This window comes from Sturnus vulgaris, chromosome 2 (assembly GCF_052056855.1).
Source record: "Sturnus vulgaris isolate bStuVul1 chromosome 2, bStuVul1.hap1, whole genome shotgun sequence".
NCBI lineage: Eukaryota > Metazoa > Chordata > Aves > Passeriformes > Sturnidae > Sturnus > Sturnus vulgaris.
The window spans coordinates 91,598,119-91,611,426 of NC_142244.1; the positions used below are offsets into that span (position 1 = coordinate 91,598,119).

Sequence of the window (13,308 nt, forward strand, 5' to 3'; positions counted from 1 at the left end):
AAAACTATTCTGATTCAAACAGGCTGTCTGTAAGTGTAATGCAAAACTTTAGTTTTACTTCACATTTTGAGAAACACTATTAGGTATTTATGGTACCTAGCAATATGCATAATGATAGAAATCTTTGTAAGAAATGACCAAAAAAAGCAAAACAACCTTGCCTGTTTCTTCTTTTTATTTAAGCTATGTGATTCTGGAAATGTTTTAGCCTGGAATACTGCAAATCCTACTGTTTGGGGCTAGGTCACTCCTACTGAAAATCCTTTTAGAAGCACAATGCTTATTTGCATAGAGGAGATCCGACCTTTTCGAAAGGTAAGGTTTCCTCCACTAATAATAGCATATCACCTAAACACTACCCACCCCTCTATTTTCCTCACACCAGCTCAACAATGTTTCAGAATATATCTGAACAAAAGATAGGACAAACAGCTCATTTGCATCATGAGTTTTTACTTAATCTATATGTGCACTGCAGTTCCACCTTACAAACCTTTCCCATTCATTGTAAATCCTGCATAAAATTTATGAGATGCTATCATAGCTCATTCCATGGTTTTAAAATACAGCTCATTATTTAAAAAATTACCTACTCATGATCTTCTAAAAGAATACTGCAGTGTGTACCACAAACCTGCAAAAAATGCAACAACCTACAGCTCAAGAATTTCTCATAAAAACTGCAATCTTCAACTGCAAATGGCTTTCCAGACTGATAAAGAATATTTTGCTACAGTGAAATACTGGAGACATCACCCTGAACAAGAGCAGTTTCATCATGTTGGACCTTAAATGATTTAAAAGACAGCAAAAGAGACATAACCTCTGCCTTCTCTGTCTGGTAGAAGAGACAAGACAATATTACTACTCTATACTAAAATACCATCTCTTTAAGTCTTACCACTTAAGCTTGATTCTGTTTTCAAGGTTTATAAAAGCACTTAGAATTTCATAATTAAAAGGTTTAAAATTCTGTACAATATATTATGTTTGATTTATACTTTTGCATATTAAGGCTGCAAATAACAGGAAATACTGATACTATTTTCTTTAGTGAGTCACATTTGCTAATCGAAAGGTCTACAGCCTAGATGAACCACAATTAAGCAAGACTTACATAGAGGTAAAGAGTCAATACTACATTAGTTAATGATGAGTTTCTACTTGCTGGTTAGGAAACAAGGAAACTGGCATGTATAATTTCTTAAACATATTTTAAATTGCATTTTTATCCTCATGTTACTGTCTTTGTCTGAAAATAGGCATTACATAGTTAGGTATTCATTATGGTCTGTATTTGTAACTATGTAATTTTAAGACATTTCAGAAGTGTTTAAAATACATTGCTTCTATGTAAGTACACATTAAAGACCTTCCTCATTCTTATCTGTATATCCTGATTTTGATTATCTTCCTTCAACATTCCATATTTATCAGTAATGGCCCTATTCAATCCCATTGACTTCTCAGCACACTAAGGTCACTTCAGTTTAATCTGTCTAAAAACTATTTACTATACTGAAAGACATATTATACCTATTAAGAAGACTAAATCACATTTTCTACAAGAAGACTGCTCATCTGGAAACACACAACAGACAGGAGCAATAAAATTTTCCCATTAATGAAAACAGATTTTGCATCAACAGGGTAAGTGTTCCTACTCAAAATGGTCTCTTTTTCCTTCCTACCCCTAAATATACATATTCTTGTCTTGCCATATATCAGCCTTCAATAATTACAGAAAAACCGTCAAATCTGATGCAAGTTTAATACCTGCTTCATGTATGCGTAACACATGGTCTCTGCAACCCGCTTCCCTTCATCATAGCAGGCTCTTGGACCTATGGGATTCACATGCCCCCAGTAATCCTCATTTTGAGGGTGAACTTCAGGATCTATGGGGGAAAAAAACACCTTAGATTATGATATATCAAAAGATGACTACATATGATGAAACTTTCAGTAGAGCATTTGTGTTATACAAGTAAGCACAGCTTCTCTCTGAATTCTGCATTTTAGAAAACCTTGTATTTTAACACAATGTCTTTAAAGTGCAATCACTGGAACCAGGAAAATGGCAGTGGCAGAAGATGAAAGATCAGTAAAATAACTGAGTACAAACAAACAACAGCCAGTAACTGCTTTCCCTAAAAGTGTGTGAACAGAGGGTTAAATTCAACTCATAACATTACAGGTTATGTAGGCAGCAGTTATGTAGGAGGTATTACAGGTTATGTAGGAAAGTAAAGCATATTCAAATTTCATAAAATAGGAAACAAGGAAAGAAAAATGGAGAAAATAAAGATGTACTGCATTTCTTAAAGAGGTAAGAGTGATGTACCACAAAGTACTTACATTTCTTCTTTTACTCTAAGCATTTTTACTAGCTATCACTGGGCACAATTAGATTAGAAAATCCTTTGGTTTGATCCAGCATAGAAAAATTCTTGATTATAAAAAATAAATTGCTAAACAACAATCACCTAGGAACCTTGATGGTGTGTGCTTTACAAGCTTGAAAAAATACAAACACTCGGTTAAATCTATCCCTCTGCTGTCTTTAGAATGGTATAATTTCTACTGCGCTTGAAGTCTGCATACATTACTACAGAACTTCCTAGTGTTGAAAGCTAATTTTTGAAACAACCTTGACAGTCAGTTCTGATTAAACCTTCCAGATTTTATGCTGCTCAGATATGATTATGGGTGAATTTATGCCATATGAAAGCCACAGAGCAATGGCAAATGCATAGAAGTTTTGCAAGATTATAAAAGCCCATAGCAATCTTAAAAAGGCTTGAATGAAAAGATGCTGTGGGAAAGGAGACACTCCAGAAGGGAGTTTGTTCAGTCACAGAAGAATCTTTGGGCCTACCATTTTTCTCTGCAGAGCCTGACCACAGATAATCTAAGGTCTGGGAGGCAGTAGGAATGCTGCACATGCTGAGGCTACTTTGGCTGGCCAATCATTTTAGTGATCTCTTGCTTGGCCATATACTTTGAATCTTCTGAAGCTGCTCCACCAAAACTGTACACCTGGAGGCTTGTTCTTTGTCCTTCCTCACTTTTTGCTTGCAAAGCTTTCTATCTTGTACAACAGGAGACCATTTTTGCTCGTGCTTTTCAGCTGAGACTCAAATCTCAGATCTCAAATCCCACAGGATACTGTGCCTGTGTATCTCCACATCTTGCAACACCACAATTATGTAATAGTTCAGAACAGAAAAAAGTTTCTCTAGCAGGCATAGGGTCTGTTACACACCCAAGGAACTACTAAAGATTCTTGCTGCATCCACTCCCATTCTATCCATCATTCTTTCACTTCTTCACTTCTAACAGGAAGAAGAAGATGGAGAGCACTGCCAAATATTACATTTTAAGGGACACCAGAAGAACCTGCATGCATAATCAGTATTTTCTTAGCTTGGAGGTTACATCCTTTGTCTCTTACACAGCAGGCCAATTGCTAATACTTAACAATCCAATTCCTATGTGATGGGAAAAAGATATGCATATTTACTATTTAAATGATCTTTCTTCTCAGGTTTTCATTATGGCATCTGGACTTTGGAGTATAACACTCAATTTCCCCACAAGCCCTTTGGAAAAAGATGTAAACCAGGAGATGGGAAAGATACAGACAACACTGCAAGTCTCCTGCCACCTCTCTTGACCAGACACATAAAGCAAGCACTGTAAATGCCCTTCTTATATTTTAAACTGTAAGAAGAACATCTCCTAAAAAAGACAGTGATGAAAATCTATCATTCTGGTATCTGACAAATTTGTAAATATCCTTTTACACAGTTGTATCTGAAGAGCTCTAATACTGTTTTATTCTTCTTACCTCCATAAACCTCTGACGTAGAGGCCAGCAGCAGCCGTGCTCCAACACGTTTAGCTAAACCTAGATTTTGGGCAATGGGGAAAGAAGAACATAATTACAGCAAGAATCTTTCACTCATGCTAGCTGTTTTAGTGTGATTCTGTTGTACACGATTTTAAAGAGAATTCGATTCCTCTCACTAGGCAAATTTAGCTGTAAATCACATCCCTAGCTCTCATTTCCAAACTAGAAAACTAAAGAAAACAGCAGAGCAACACCTGCATGTGATGTGTTTGCTTCTGGGACTAGCAGTTTCACTGAATCAGGATTCAAGAACTTAATCTGTTCCAATCTAAATAAAGGCCAAGGAAGCATTCCACTTAGGAAATCAGGATCTTGAAACAACATAGTATATTATATGATTACCAAATCCTTCATTACATAAAGACAAGCTATGTAAAGAAACTTACACAGAATAAGATGTTATAGGACAAAAATCAATCATTTCTCCTTTATTATACTCTATTTTAAACTGCTTGGGTGATCCTACCCACCACTTGAGATTATCCTGCATTCCATTTCAGTGACTTTCTGGTCTTCAAGTTGGCATGACAAATCAAACAAATCTCTTACCTGTGCCATTCTGACACCTCAATAGCTTTTGAATCACTCAGTTCTCTGAACTGTACTCTCTGGAGTATCACTCAAATGAGTGATAATGCTAATGCTCAGGAAGAGTTTTTCCAACTCATAACAATTCTTAGGATCACTGACACTGAGATAATTCTGCATCACACCAAATAGCACGAAGATGGGAGGAAAAGGTAGTGAATGCTTGAGGTCTTCTTTTCACAGACCCATTCCCAGCATCAAAACTAACAGACAATGCTGAAAACATTGGACAGTGCTGAAAACATTGCCTTGTAATTATCCAGCATGAAGCTAGACGTTAAACGCTCTTACAGAATTTGCTAGCCAAGGCATGCACAAGAGGGTGCAGTACTCCTGATGTCAAGTTTAAACCAGTGTAATTCCACCTAGTCCAATGTTTGCTGAGGTGGAAAGGAACACTCATAGTAATCGTGGGAATATTCCACAGTCACCAAAGTGAAAACTGCAGTCATGAACACAACTGTGCTATAAAAATCCCACGCTCTTAATTGCTCCTATTACTTCTGTAATTACTGCACACTCCATAGCCAACTTACAGGCACAAAGTTCTTGTGCTTTGAAAGCCATGTTGCCAGTGCTCACTTGCAGATATATTTAAAGGAAAACGACAAAAATCTTCGAAGAGGGTAAAAACACCCTCAACCTTATTTTGCTTACAGAAACAACCTTTTAAAATGTACAACTCATTTGCTTCATCCTCCTCCCTCCCAGCAACTCTATCAGGATTATATAATGTGTAACCAAGTTAAGTAATAAAAAAATTCCACTTACCCAGCATGTTTAATGTGCCAATAGTGTTGGTCTTCAATGTTTTTATAGGATTATACATGTAATTTGGAGGAGAAGCAGGAGATGCTAGATGATAGATCTGGTCCACTACAGGAAAATGGAGGGGATAGCATAATTATTCTCCCACATGAGATATTAAATGAGACAGCATTAAAGTCAAGAAGCAAGTATTCCTTTGTGCACTTCCTAGCACTGGAACCCAGCACTTCCTGTATTGCTACCTACAGATGATATGCACACAAACCTGTTGTAGCTCTAAGAAAAACTCAATTTTTAGTAAAACAAAACCTAGAGCATAATGTAATGTATCAACACTGTTGACATGGATATTGATGCCTGTGTTGGTGCTCATCCTTTTCCACTTACAAAAAATTTAGCTGAGTACTTCAGAAATGTTTAGAAGCTGTAAAAGTATTTGCAACATTCTGTGACTTTCAAGTTTTTAAGTGGCTACAAGTTTCAGAGTATTTTTCTAAAATACACTATGAAGCAAAAAAGGTAGAAACATTTTTTCAATCTGAGGAGAACTTTCTGGGCAAATTAAACACTGTATTTTTATTTATAGACCAGCTGTCAATAAAACATTAATCGCCTTTGTATCATTTACATATTAAATATAAAAGGCAAGATACAAACATGCAACTTTTTTCTTTTATGTTACATTTTTTATATATATGCAATGTTTTGGATAATACAGTATTTTAGTTTTAATTAAAAAAACCAAGCACATAAATCAAAACCCAACACAGAGATTTCAGTACACTCCTTTACTTCCTGTTATGAAACACAATTAACCAAAGAACTAGTCAAAATTCATTGTCTGAGATGATTGAAGGTTGGAAGTATTAGAAACAAAAGACTGCTGGAAACAAATTCGTTAAATTATAATAATAACAGAGCAATGAAAACTGGATCCATTTTCATAAGCAGTATCTGATACTAAAAAGCTCAACCTGCAAGCCTTTCATAATAAGACTGTTGTAAAAAGGTAATGTCCTTCTGTCTTCTATGTAACTTGAATCACAGTAAGTCAGAACTATATCAAAAAAATCACCCATGGAAAGGAACTGCAAAAGCAAAAATCAAACACAAGCTCAAATAAGATGTTTAAGGAAGAACAAATACCCTACACCAAGGTCATTCAAGAAAAGCAATCAAAAGGTGAGGTAATAATTAGAATGGCTTGATAAAAGAAAGGGAAAATAACTCCTTTGTGTTTCAAAAGAAAAGTTAGGTGTTTTTTTTTTTTTTTTTTTTTTTTAAGAAGACTTGATATTGAATCCAAAAAGAAGCTGGAAAAGTCAAGGTTAGCTGCTATTCTGACAGAAGAAAATACTGCATGGCATAAGACATGACTTGCCCTAGAACAGAACACTACTGGTCAAACAAATGCTTTCCTTTTATTTCCTTAGGTGTTTTATTATTAAAAAGCAATAGCAAATCACAGCATTCAAAAAAATCTGTACTTTGACCACATATTGATTTCTCTTAGCCTTCTGTTGGGGGCTTTAACTTCCACAGTATCTGTGGCACATTGAATATTTCCCTCCAGTTAAATTACTTTTCCTACTTAAAACAAGGGAGAAGCACCCTTGACTTTCAAAATGAAAAAAAAAAAAAACAAACCCAAAAACAAACCAACCAAACAAACAAAAAATCTTTTTTTTTTCCCATTTAAATACAACTATACTTGCTTAAACAGCACAAGCTGTATATGAGTTACATCTAGTAGGGAAAAAAAAAGTTCAGAAATGGTTTGAGTTGGAAGAGACCTAGATCACCTAGATCTCACCACACATTCCACTAGACCAGGCTGATCAAAGCCCCATCCAGCCTGGACTTGAATACTTTCAGGGATCAGGCATCCACAGCTTCTCTGGTCAACCCATTCCAGTGCCTCACCACCCTCACAGCAGACATTCTGTTTCCTATCTCTAACCTAAACCTACCTTCTTACAGTTTAAAGCCACTTCCCCTAGTCCTATCACTACATGAAAAAATATCAACTATGAAGTTATCACCTGCATTCAGCTAGCCAAGAACACTGAAATATTAGAGGAATATGCCTCCCGTTGAAGACTTCCTTCCCATTCTCAAACTTCATTTTGAATATACCCTTGCTTTCTGACTTCCAAGATATATATTAAAAAAAAAAGCAGACCAGTAAGGCAAGAGCATACATAAGTGGGTTGAATTATCCACGTGAAAGTCATCCCTTACTTTTCAACAGTCTATTGAACAATGAAAAAATGAAAAGTAGGTAAGTCTTCAAAGCACAAGTATCTCCTCACATTAAAACATTACATTCTTTTTAAGATAAGCATGTGTTCTGGTAATAACACTTTAAAAATAGTAGAAGAATTGGCATGGTAAAATATTCAACCTACTTTCTTTCTGAAATCCTAATGAAATGTGCTTGTATGTAAGTCAAACTTTTCTAGATTAACTGTTGTGTCTATTGTCTGCTGGGCAAGCTCAGCTTCTGACTTCTATATAATTATAACATAGCTTGGATAAGCACACACTGGATCATCTGGAGGAAGCATTTCAAAGTTTACCCAATACTGCAGCCCTGCATTATCACTGCAAAACAATAAATCCTGCAAAATAGCTTTATTCACTGTGTCAAGTGACCAAAATAAGGAGAAATTATTTCAAGTCATACCTCATCCCAGAGAACAATTAACTATGAACATAAACATAAGATGATCTCCTAAGGCAAATAAATTTAATGACTGCTACTGCACGTTTTACTGTCTTAACAGAGTAATGATATTTGGCAGTATGCTCATGCAGATACCACAAAATACATCTACTTATAGGTTGCCATGTTCTTTTTGGTCTACAGCTGTTTATCTCTATAGCAGGGATGAATTGCTGCCTAGAAGATGTCAAAACAGCCCAGAAAGCTTAAGAGAGAGAGTTTTGGCAGATGTGTAATGTTGTTGAATATGTATTCTCACATAAAAAGATGCAGAGAAGTAAAATTTCATGTAGCAGGTTCTCTGCTATTTGTTCTTGAATTATCAGGAAACAATACATCCAACCACTATCAACTCTGGTACACCATCAAGAGAGAGCTTGTCACACAAGGCACCTGTAATAGCAACACAAATAGCCATCCAAAGACAATCTGATGTAGCAACAGCTGGAAGAATAAAGTTCCCAGCCCAGGCTCAATTCCAAGCTCTGCCTGCATTGCTAATTCAACTGAAACTTTTAAGCGTCTGTCTGCAACATGAAGCTAGTTAACTGTTTTGCATGATAAAGTGTGACATGGAATAACTACTCCATACTTTGGTCTTGTGCTGTGGAAATAATGCAAAAATGTAGCATGGGGTAAATTTTAGCTGGTTTGTTGAACTTCAACACATTTTCTACAGATTAGTTCTGAATATGAATAGAATACATGACTGCCTCAAGTTTTGCTTTAAGTATCCCCTTCCCACAGCATGCTGCTGTGTCATAAAACCAAAGACAAGTGGCAGACTGGAAGCTGGCAAAAGGAATGCTCTGTAAAGATGCTGACTGATGCTTGCAACCAGCAGGTAACTCAAACACAGCAGTGCAGAAAAATTAACAAAGCAATTGCTGAGGTCACCTACAGCCAACTCAAAGCTGAACTCTGACCTGAGTTTCATGTTATTTCTTTCTACCTATTCCTTCATAACCCTTTCTAAATCAGGTTTTTGACAAGCTGCAGTGGAATTTTTGGAAACAGAAAATGCCACTCCAAAAGCACTTTAGTCCTTTAGTAATTTACTGCCCAATCCTATTCTGTCAAAGCAGAAATTAACTCTTTCCTGCCTCCCTCTCCATCCACTTAACTTGTTTTGTGGTTTTTGATTTTTTTTTTAATACTGCTAATTTTTGACACATACCAGCTCCTATAGGATCGGCCCCTTTAATGACATGTGGCAATTCAGATACAGAAGGTCAAAAACTACATTCGTTTTGCTCCACAAGGCTACAGCTAGGCCTGTGATTATCCAAGTGGTCATATATAACAGTTAGCCAGAAACAAATGCATATAAAATACAAAACCCCAAACCTCTTTATAATCCTTATAATATTCAAGTTTATTTACTTATTTTTAAACAGGAAACTAAGTGTGAAAAACAGTGCTAAAGAAAGATAGAAAGCAGAAAGCAAGCAGGAAAGAACTCTCCTTTTAATCCTTCATTCTCCCTTTGTTTCCCAGCTAGCAACTGTTTTAAATGAAACAAGGAGAAGGAGCTGGTGGGAAAACAAGGTTTTCCTCTCCAGATGTACAATCTTTCCTGTCTCATTCGTCTCAATGTATTTCTCCCCAATTCATAAAGGTAAAAATCTACATCTGTATGGAAAAGGTTCAGCAAGAACAGAACTGGCAGAGGTGGAAGATGGGGAATTTGCCAAGTGTCAGATGGCCATCTTCTGGATCAGGAGGATAGGCAACGAGGCAGCTAAAGGACCTCCGCCTCTTGCCGGGGAAGGAATCTTTCATATATCAAGCCTCAGACCAACGAAAAACATTTTTACAAAAAAAATGAAAAGCCGTTTTCCAAAACATTTGGAGAATGCTGAACATTTCAGTAGGGTGATAAGTTTTTATCACAAACTTTTCATATTTAATCCATCAAGCTGACAATGCTGAAACAAGAAGAATTTTTTTCTTATTTCACCTTCCCACTATTAATTGTCAGGGCTGAAAAATACCTACTTTTTTTTTTTCCCCTCAGAATTTCAGCAGGCCAGCAGATAAAGCCATCTACCCACCTCAGCTGACAATCTCGTGCATTGTAGTACAAAGTTATTTAAGAGAACAGGCAACTTAACTCTGTTCCAGCCAAGGCTGTGGAAAGCTATCCAAGTCACAGCTTTTCAAAGTATTAACTGTTTGGGTGCCTGGGACAGTACCGACTGAAGGACAGAAAGAAATACATCTAGTAATTGACCTCCACAACTCCTTCTTGTTACACGAGGTAAAGAAGTTTTACAACATTTAATATGAAGCCTTGAGCTAGCTTTGCAATAAAGTCATAGCACAATTATTTGGAAATAACCATGTGAACAGTTGTGTAAAGTGTTAACATTAAGGACCACAACAGAAGAACAAATGATAACAATAAAATTCTGCAAGTTTTGTAAATCACATGGGAGACTAGAACTTTGTTAATGGCAGCAAGTAGCTTACCAAGCACAGGATTGTATACTGATAAAGATGCATTAAACAAATTTTCTATATTATGATTTTATTGAAAAAAAAGGCCAAAAAATCAAATTCATTTCAAAATAGCACAGACATAGAAGCTGGCATAAACATTCAAGCTATATACACAAGGTACACTGTAGCAAATATAGAAGTCTGTGCTCAACATGAAGTTTGTGTAACATATTGCAAGATAAACAACAACTAATGTTTGCCAATTATGTCCTTCTCTATGTGAAAAGCTGAAAAAAAATTCTCCAAAATTTAGCATACATGGAATCTGCAATACCTAAATTTGGACATGAACATTCCATCTTGTGTCTTCCTTAATGCTAAACAAGAATGATCAGTAAAACCACTTGTCCTAGCGTGACTAAGATAAAATACTCCATAAAACTCCAAAATACTGCCAAAATACTACTTTCCTTCATATAATTTTTATTTTCTAGCCCTAATACTGCATAGGTTCTCCATGCTTCCTAAGTGAATGATAAGGGAGAAACCTGCCACTTTTCCTATGACAGGAAATGACCTTTATCTTCAATGTCTGCCTTCAACGTGTCATGGTCCCAGAAACGACTGAACAGGTCACTGAGTCCACTAAGCACCTGCATCCATCACTTTATTTGCTAGTCAGGAAGCACTGAGCAGAAAAGCTTTGATCAGAAGTGTAAAAGTAAGTTTCTACAGCTTGAATGTATGGACTTTTCTTGTGAAAAAAAAAATCAGTTGTGCCAATTTCATTTCTGGAGGTCAGGCCAGAGAAGGTGACACAACGAAGCGAGACATTTCTATTGCCCTGAACTAAAAAGGACTACAAATAGAAGTTTACCTGATGCTAAACACGTTGCCTGTAATGTCAGGCAAACTGGAATAACTTCATAAGGATTTACCATATTGCTCATACTGGAGCAGTTTTGGAGAGCCTTACACGAGAGACCAAGATCAAGGCACTACTGCACTTGGCTCTGGACAAAAAAAATAAAGCAGCATTTGTTACCCTCTGCCTTGCCATAGACTTTCCTGACCATACAATTTAAAACCAGCAAGTTGAATGCATTAAGCACAGAAAACAAAGACTACAAAGACTAGGAATACAAAGACTAGGAAGGGAAGAACCTAGGATGGAAGTATGGAAGCAGAAAAAAAAAAAGGCCATGTATTAAAGACTCTCTTTGACTCTGTGTTTGTATTTGTATGTGCTTTAAATTACCTTGGACTTGGAGAGTGAACAATTCTGGGACACTGTAAAACACTGTTTAGTAAAATGTTACCATCCTGACATCTGGAAGGCTGTTATACACAAGAAGGCTATAGACTATTCTTTTGACCAATTTTGTAAGACTTGGTCTTAGCCTTAAAAATCAACTCAGACCTACAAGTCAGCAAAGTCCTTAAGAATAAAAGGTTTTTTAGTCTCAGTTAAGCAAATGATTTATTAAAATTCTATGAACACTGTTATTTACCTATGTGTGTGTAACTAGCAACTATACCACCTCCTGCAAACTCTGAAAGCCAATATCCTTGTCACTATCTGTATCACCCTGTCTCTCAATTTGCAAAACGTGTTTTTTATTACATAATTTTAAAAGCTTTCTCAGTGAGAGTCAAAAGAGCCAAAATTACCTTTGTGGTCAAAATACTCACTGAATTCAAGCCAACACTGAAGAAATGTTTTTCCAGAAACTGGACTGCCGGGATGAAGAAATAAAACAGAACAACAAACCAAGACCAAAACCGAACAGCTTTAGTTAACTGAAGATCTGTTATCTCAGAACATAAGCCATAAAACAGTTTATCATTACCTACCACATACACTTCTCTCTCACTTCATATTATATTACTCGGGTAGTGCACAGGTACTTGGTTTTAAATAAAAGTTTTTGAGCATCAGAGTGGAACTACTCTTCATTGCTCTACCCAAAAAGAATTTGGGCAGCAGTTTCAGCTGCCATAGACTGCAATTTTAGAAATACCATACAGTATTTCTCAAAACATACTGTGCATCTTTGATTAGGGAAGTGAAATCTATTCAACTGACTCAACTGTTTCCACTGTTGACTGTAAATCTGTGGCATTTTCAGGCCTGTTTTTGTTTCCAAGTTTGTGAAAGGTGTGGTAAAAACAAAAGAAAACAACACTACTAAGCAACCAAAAAGAAATGCAAGGCCAAAGTGTGTTTCTGTGAACCAAGAAACAGTTCAGCTGAGGACATCTTTCAGATACAGGAGATAGCTGGGTTTAATGGAAATGTGCACCTATCACTTTACAGAAGATTGTTTTAAACCTTCCAAAAGTTGCTGAGGAAGCAGGAAGAAGAAACGCCAGTGGGAGAAGGATATGGGCTATGTATAACTGTCTGGTGTTTTCTTCCAGATTTATCTAAGGGTAGTTGAAAACCAGACCTCAAGACTGAAAAGTGAGAGGCATTCTTTCCTATTTAAGGGTCCAGTTTGTGGAATGATCATGTGCCACCTTATGACATCACCTTGGAAGCAGCTTGGTTTTTCATGTGTGTGTTTTTGGGGATTTTGTAGGGTAGATGGGCTGTGTACCTTTTTTTTTATTGTTTCCATGTATCTGTGTTTTTAGGTTGGGGTTCTTTTTTGTTTGAATTTTGTTGTGGTTTTGGTTTTTTGGTTTTTTTACATCTATTTAAGTATAACAATATTTCACAGTAGAAATATAGACTTTGGTGGCTTGAAGTGATATAAAACCAAACCCTTACTTTTTACTACAAACAGAGAGTCAACTCTAATGCAAAAGTGAGTACAAGCAAGACAGCACTAATGCTTATGTCACTATGTAAACCAAGTACATTACTAAT

The 13,308-nt window shown here is 36.3% G+C and overlaps 1 protein-coding gene across 1 annotated transcript in view; it reads right to left on the minus strand.

The window, feature by feature from the left end:
• UXS1 (UDP-glucuronate decarboxylase 1) overlaps positions 1-13,308 on the minus strand; it is a 56,313-nt gene that overhangs the window by 15,442 nt on the left and 27,563 nt on the right. Inside the window, exons 7-9 of the mRNA XM_014893452.2 lie at positions 5,273-5,377; positions 3,851-3,910; positions 1,777-1,898 (exon numbers count right to left, since the gene is read on the minus strand). Coding sequence (XP_014748938.1) covers positions 1,777-1,898; positions 3,851-3,910; positions 5,273-5,377 — 287 coding nt within the window. The remainder of the gene's footprint in view (positions 1-1,776; positions 1,899-3,850; positions 3,911-5,272; positions 5,378-13,308) is intronic.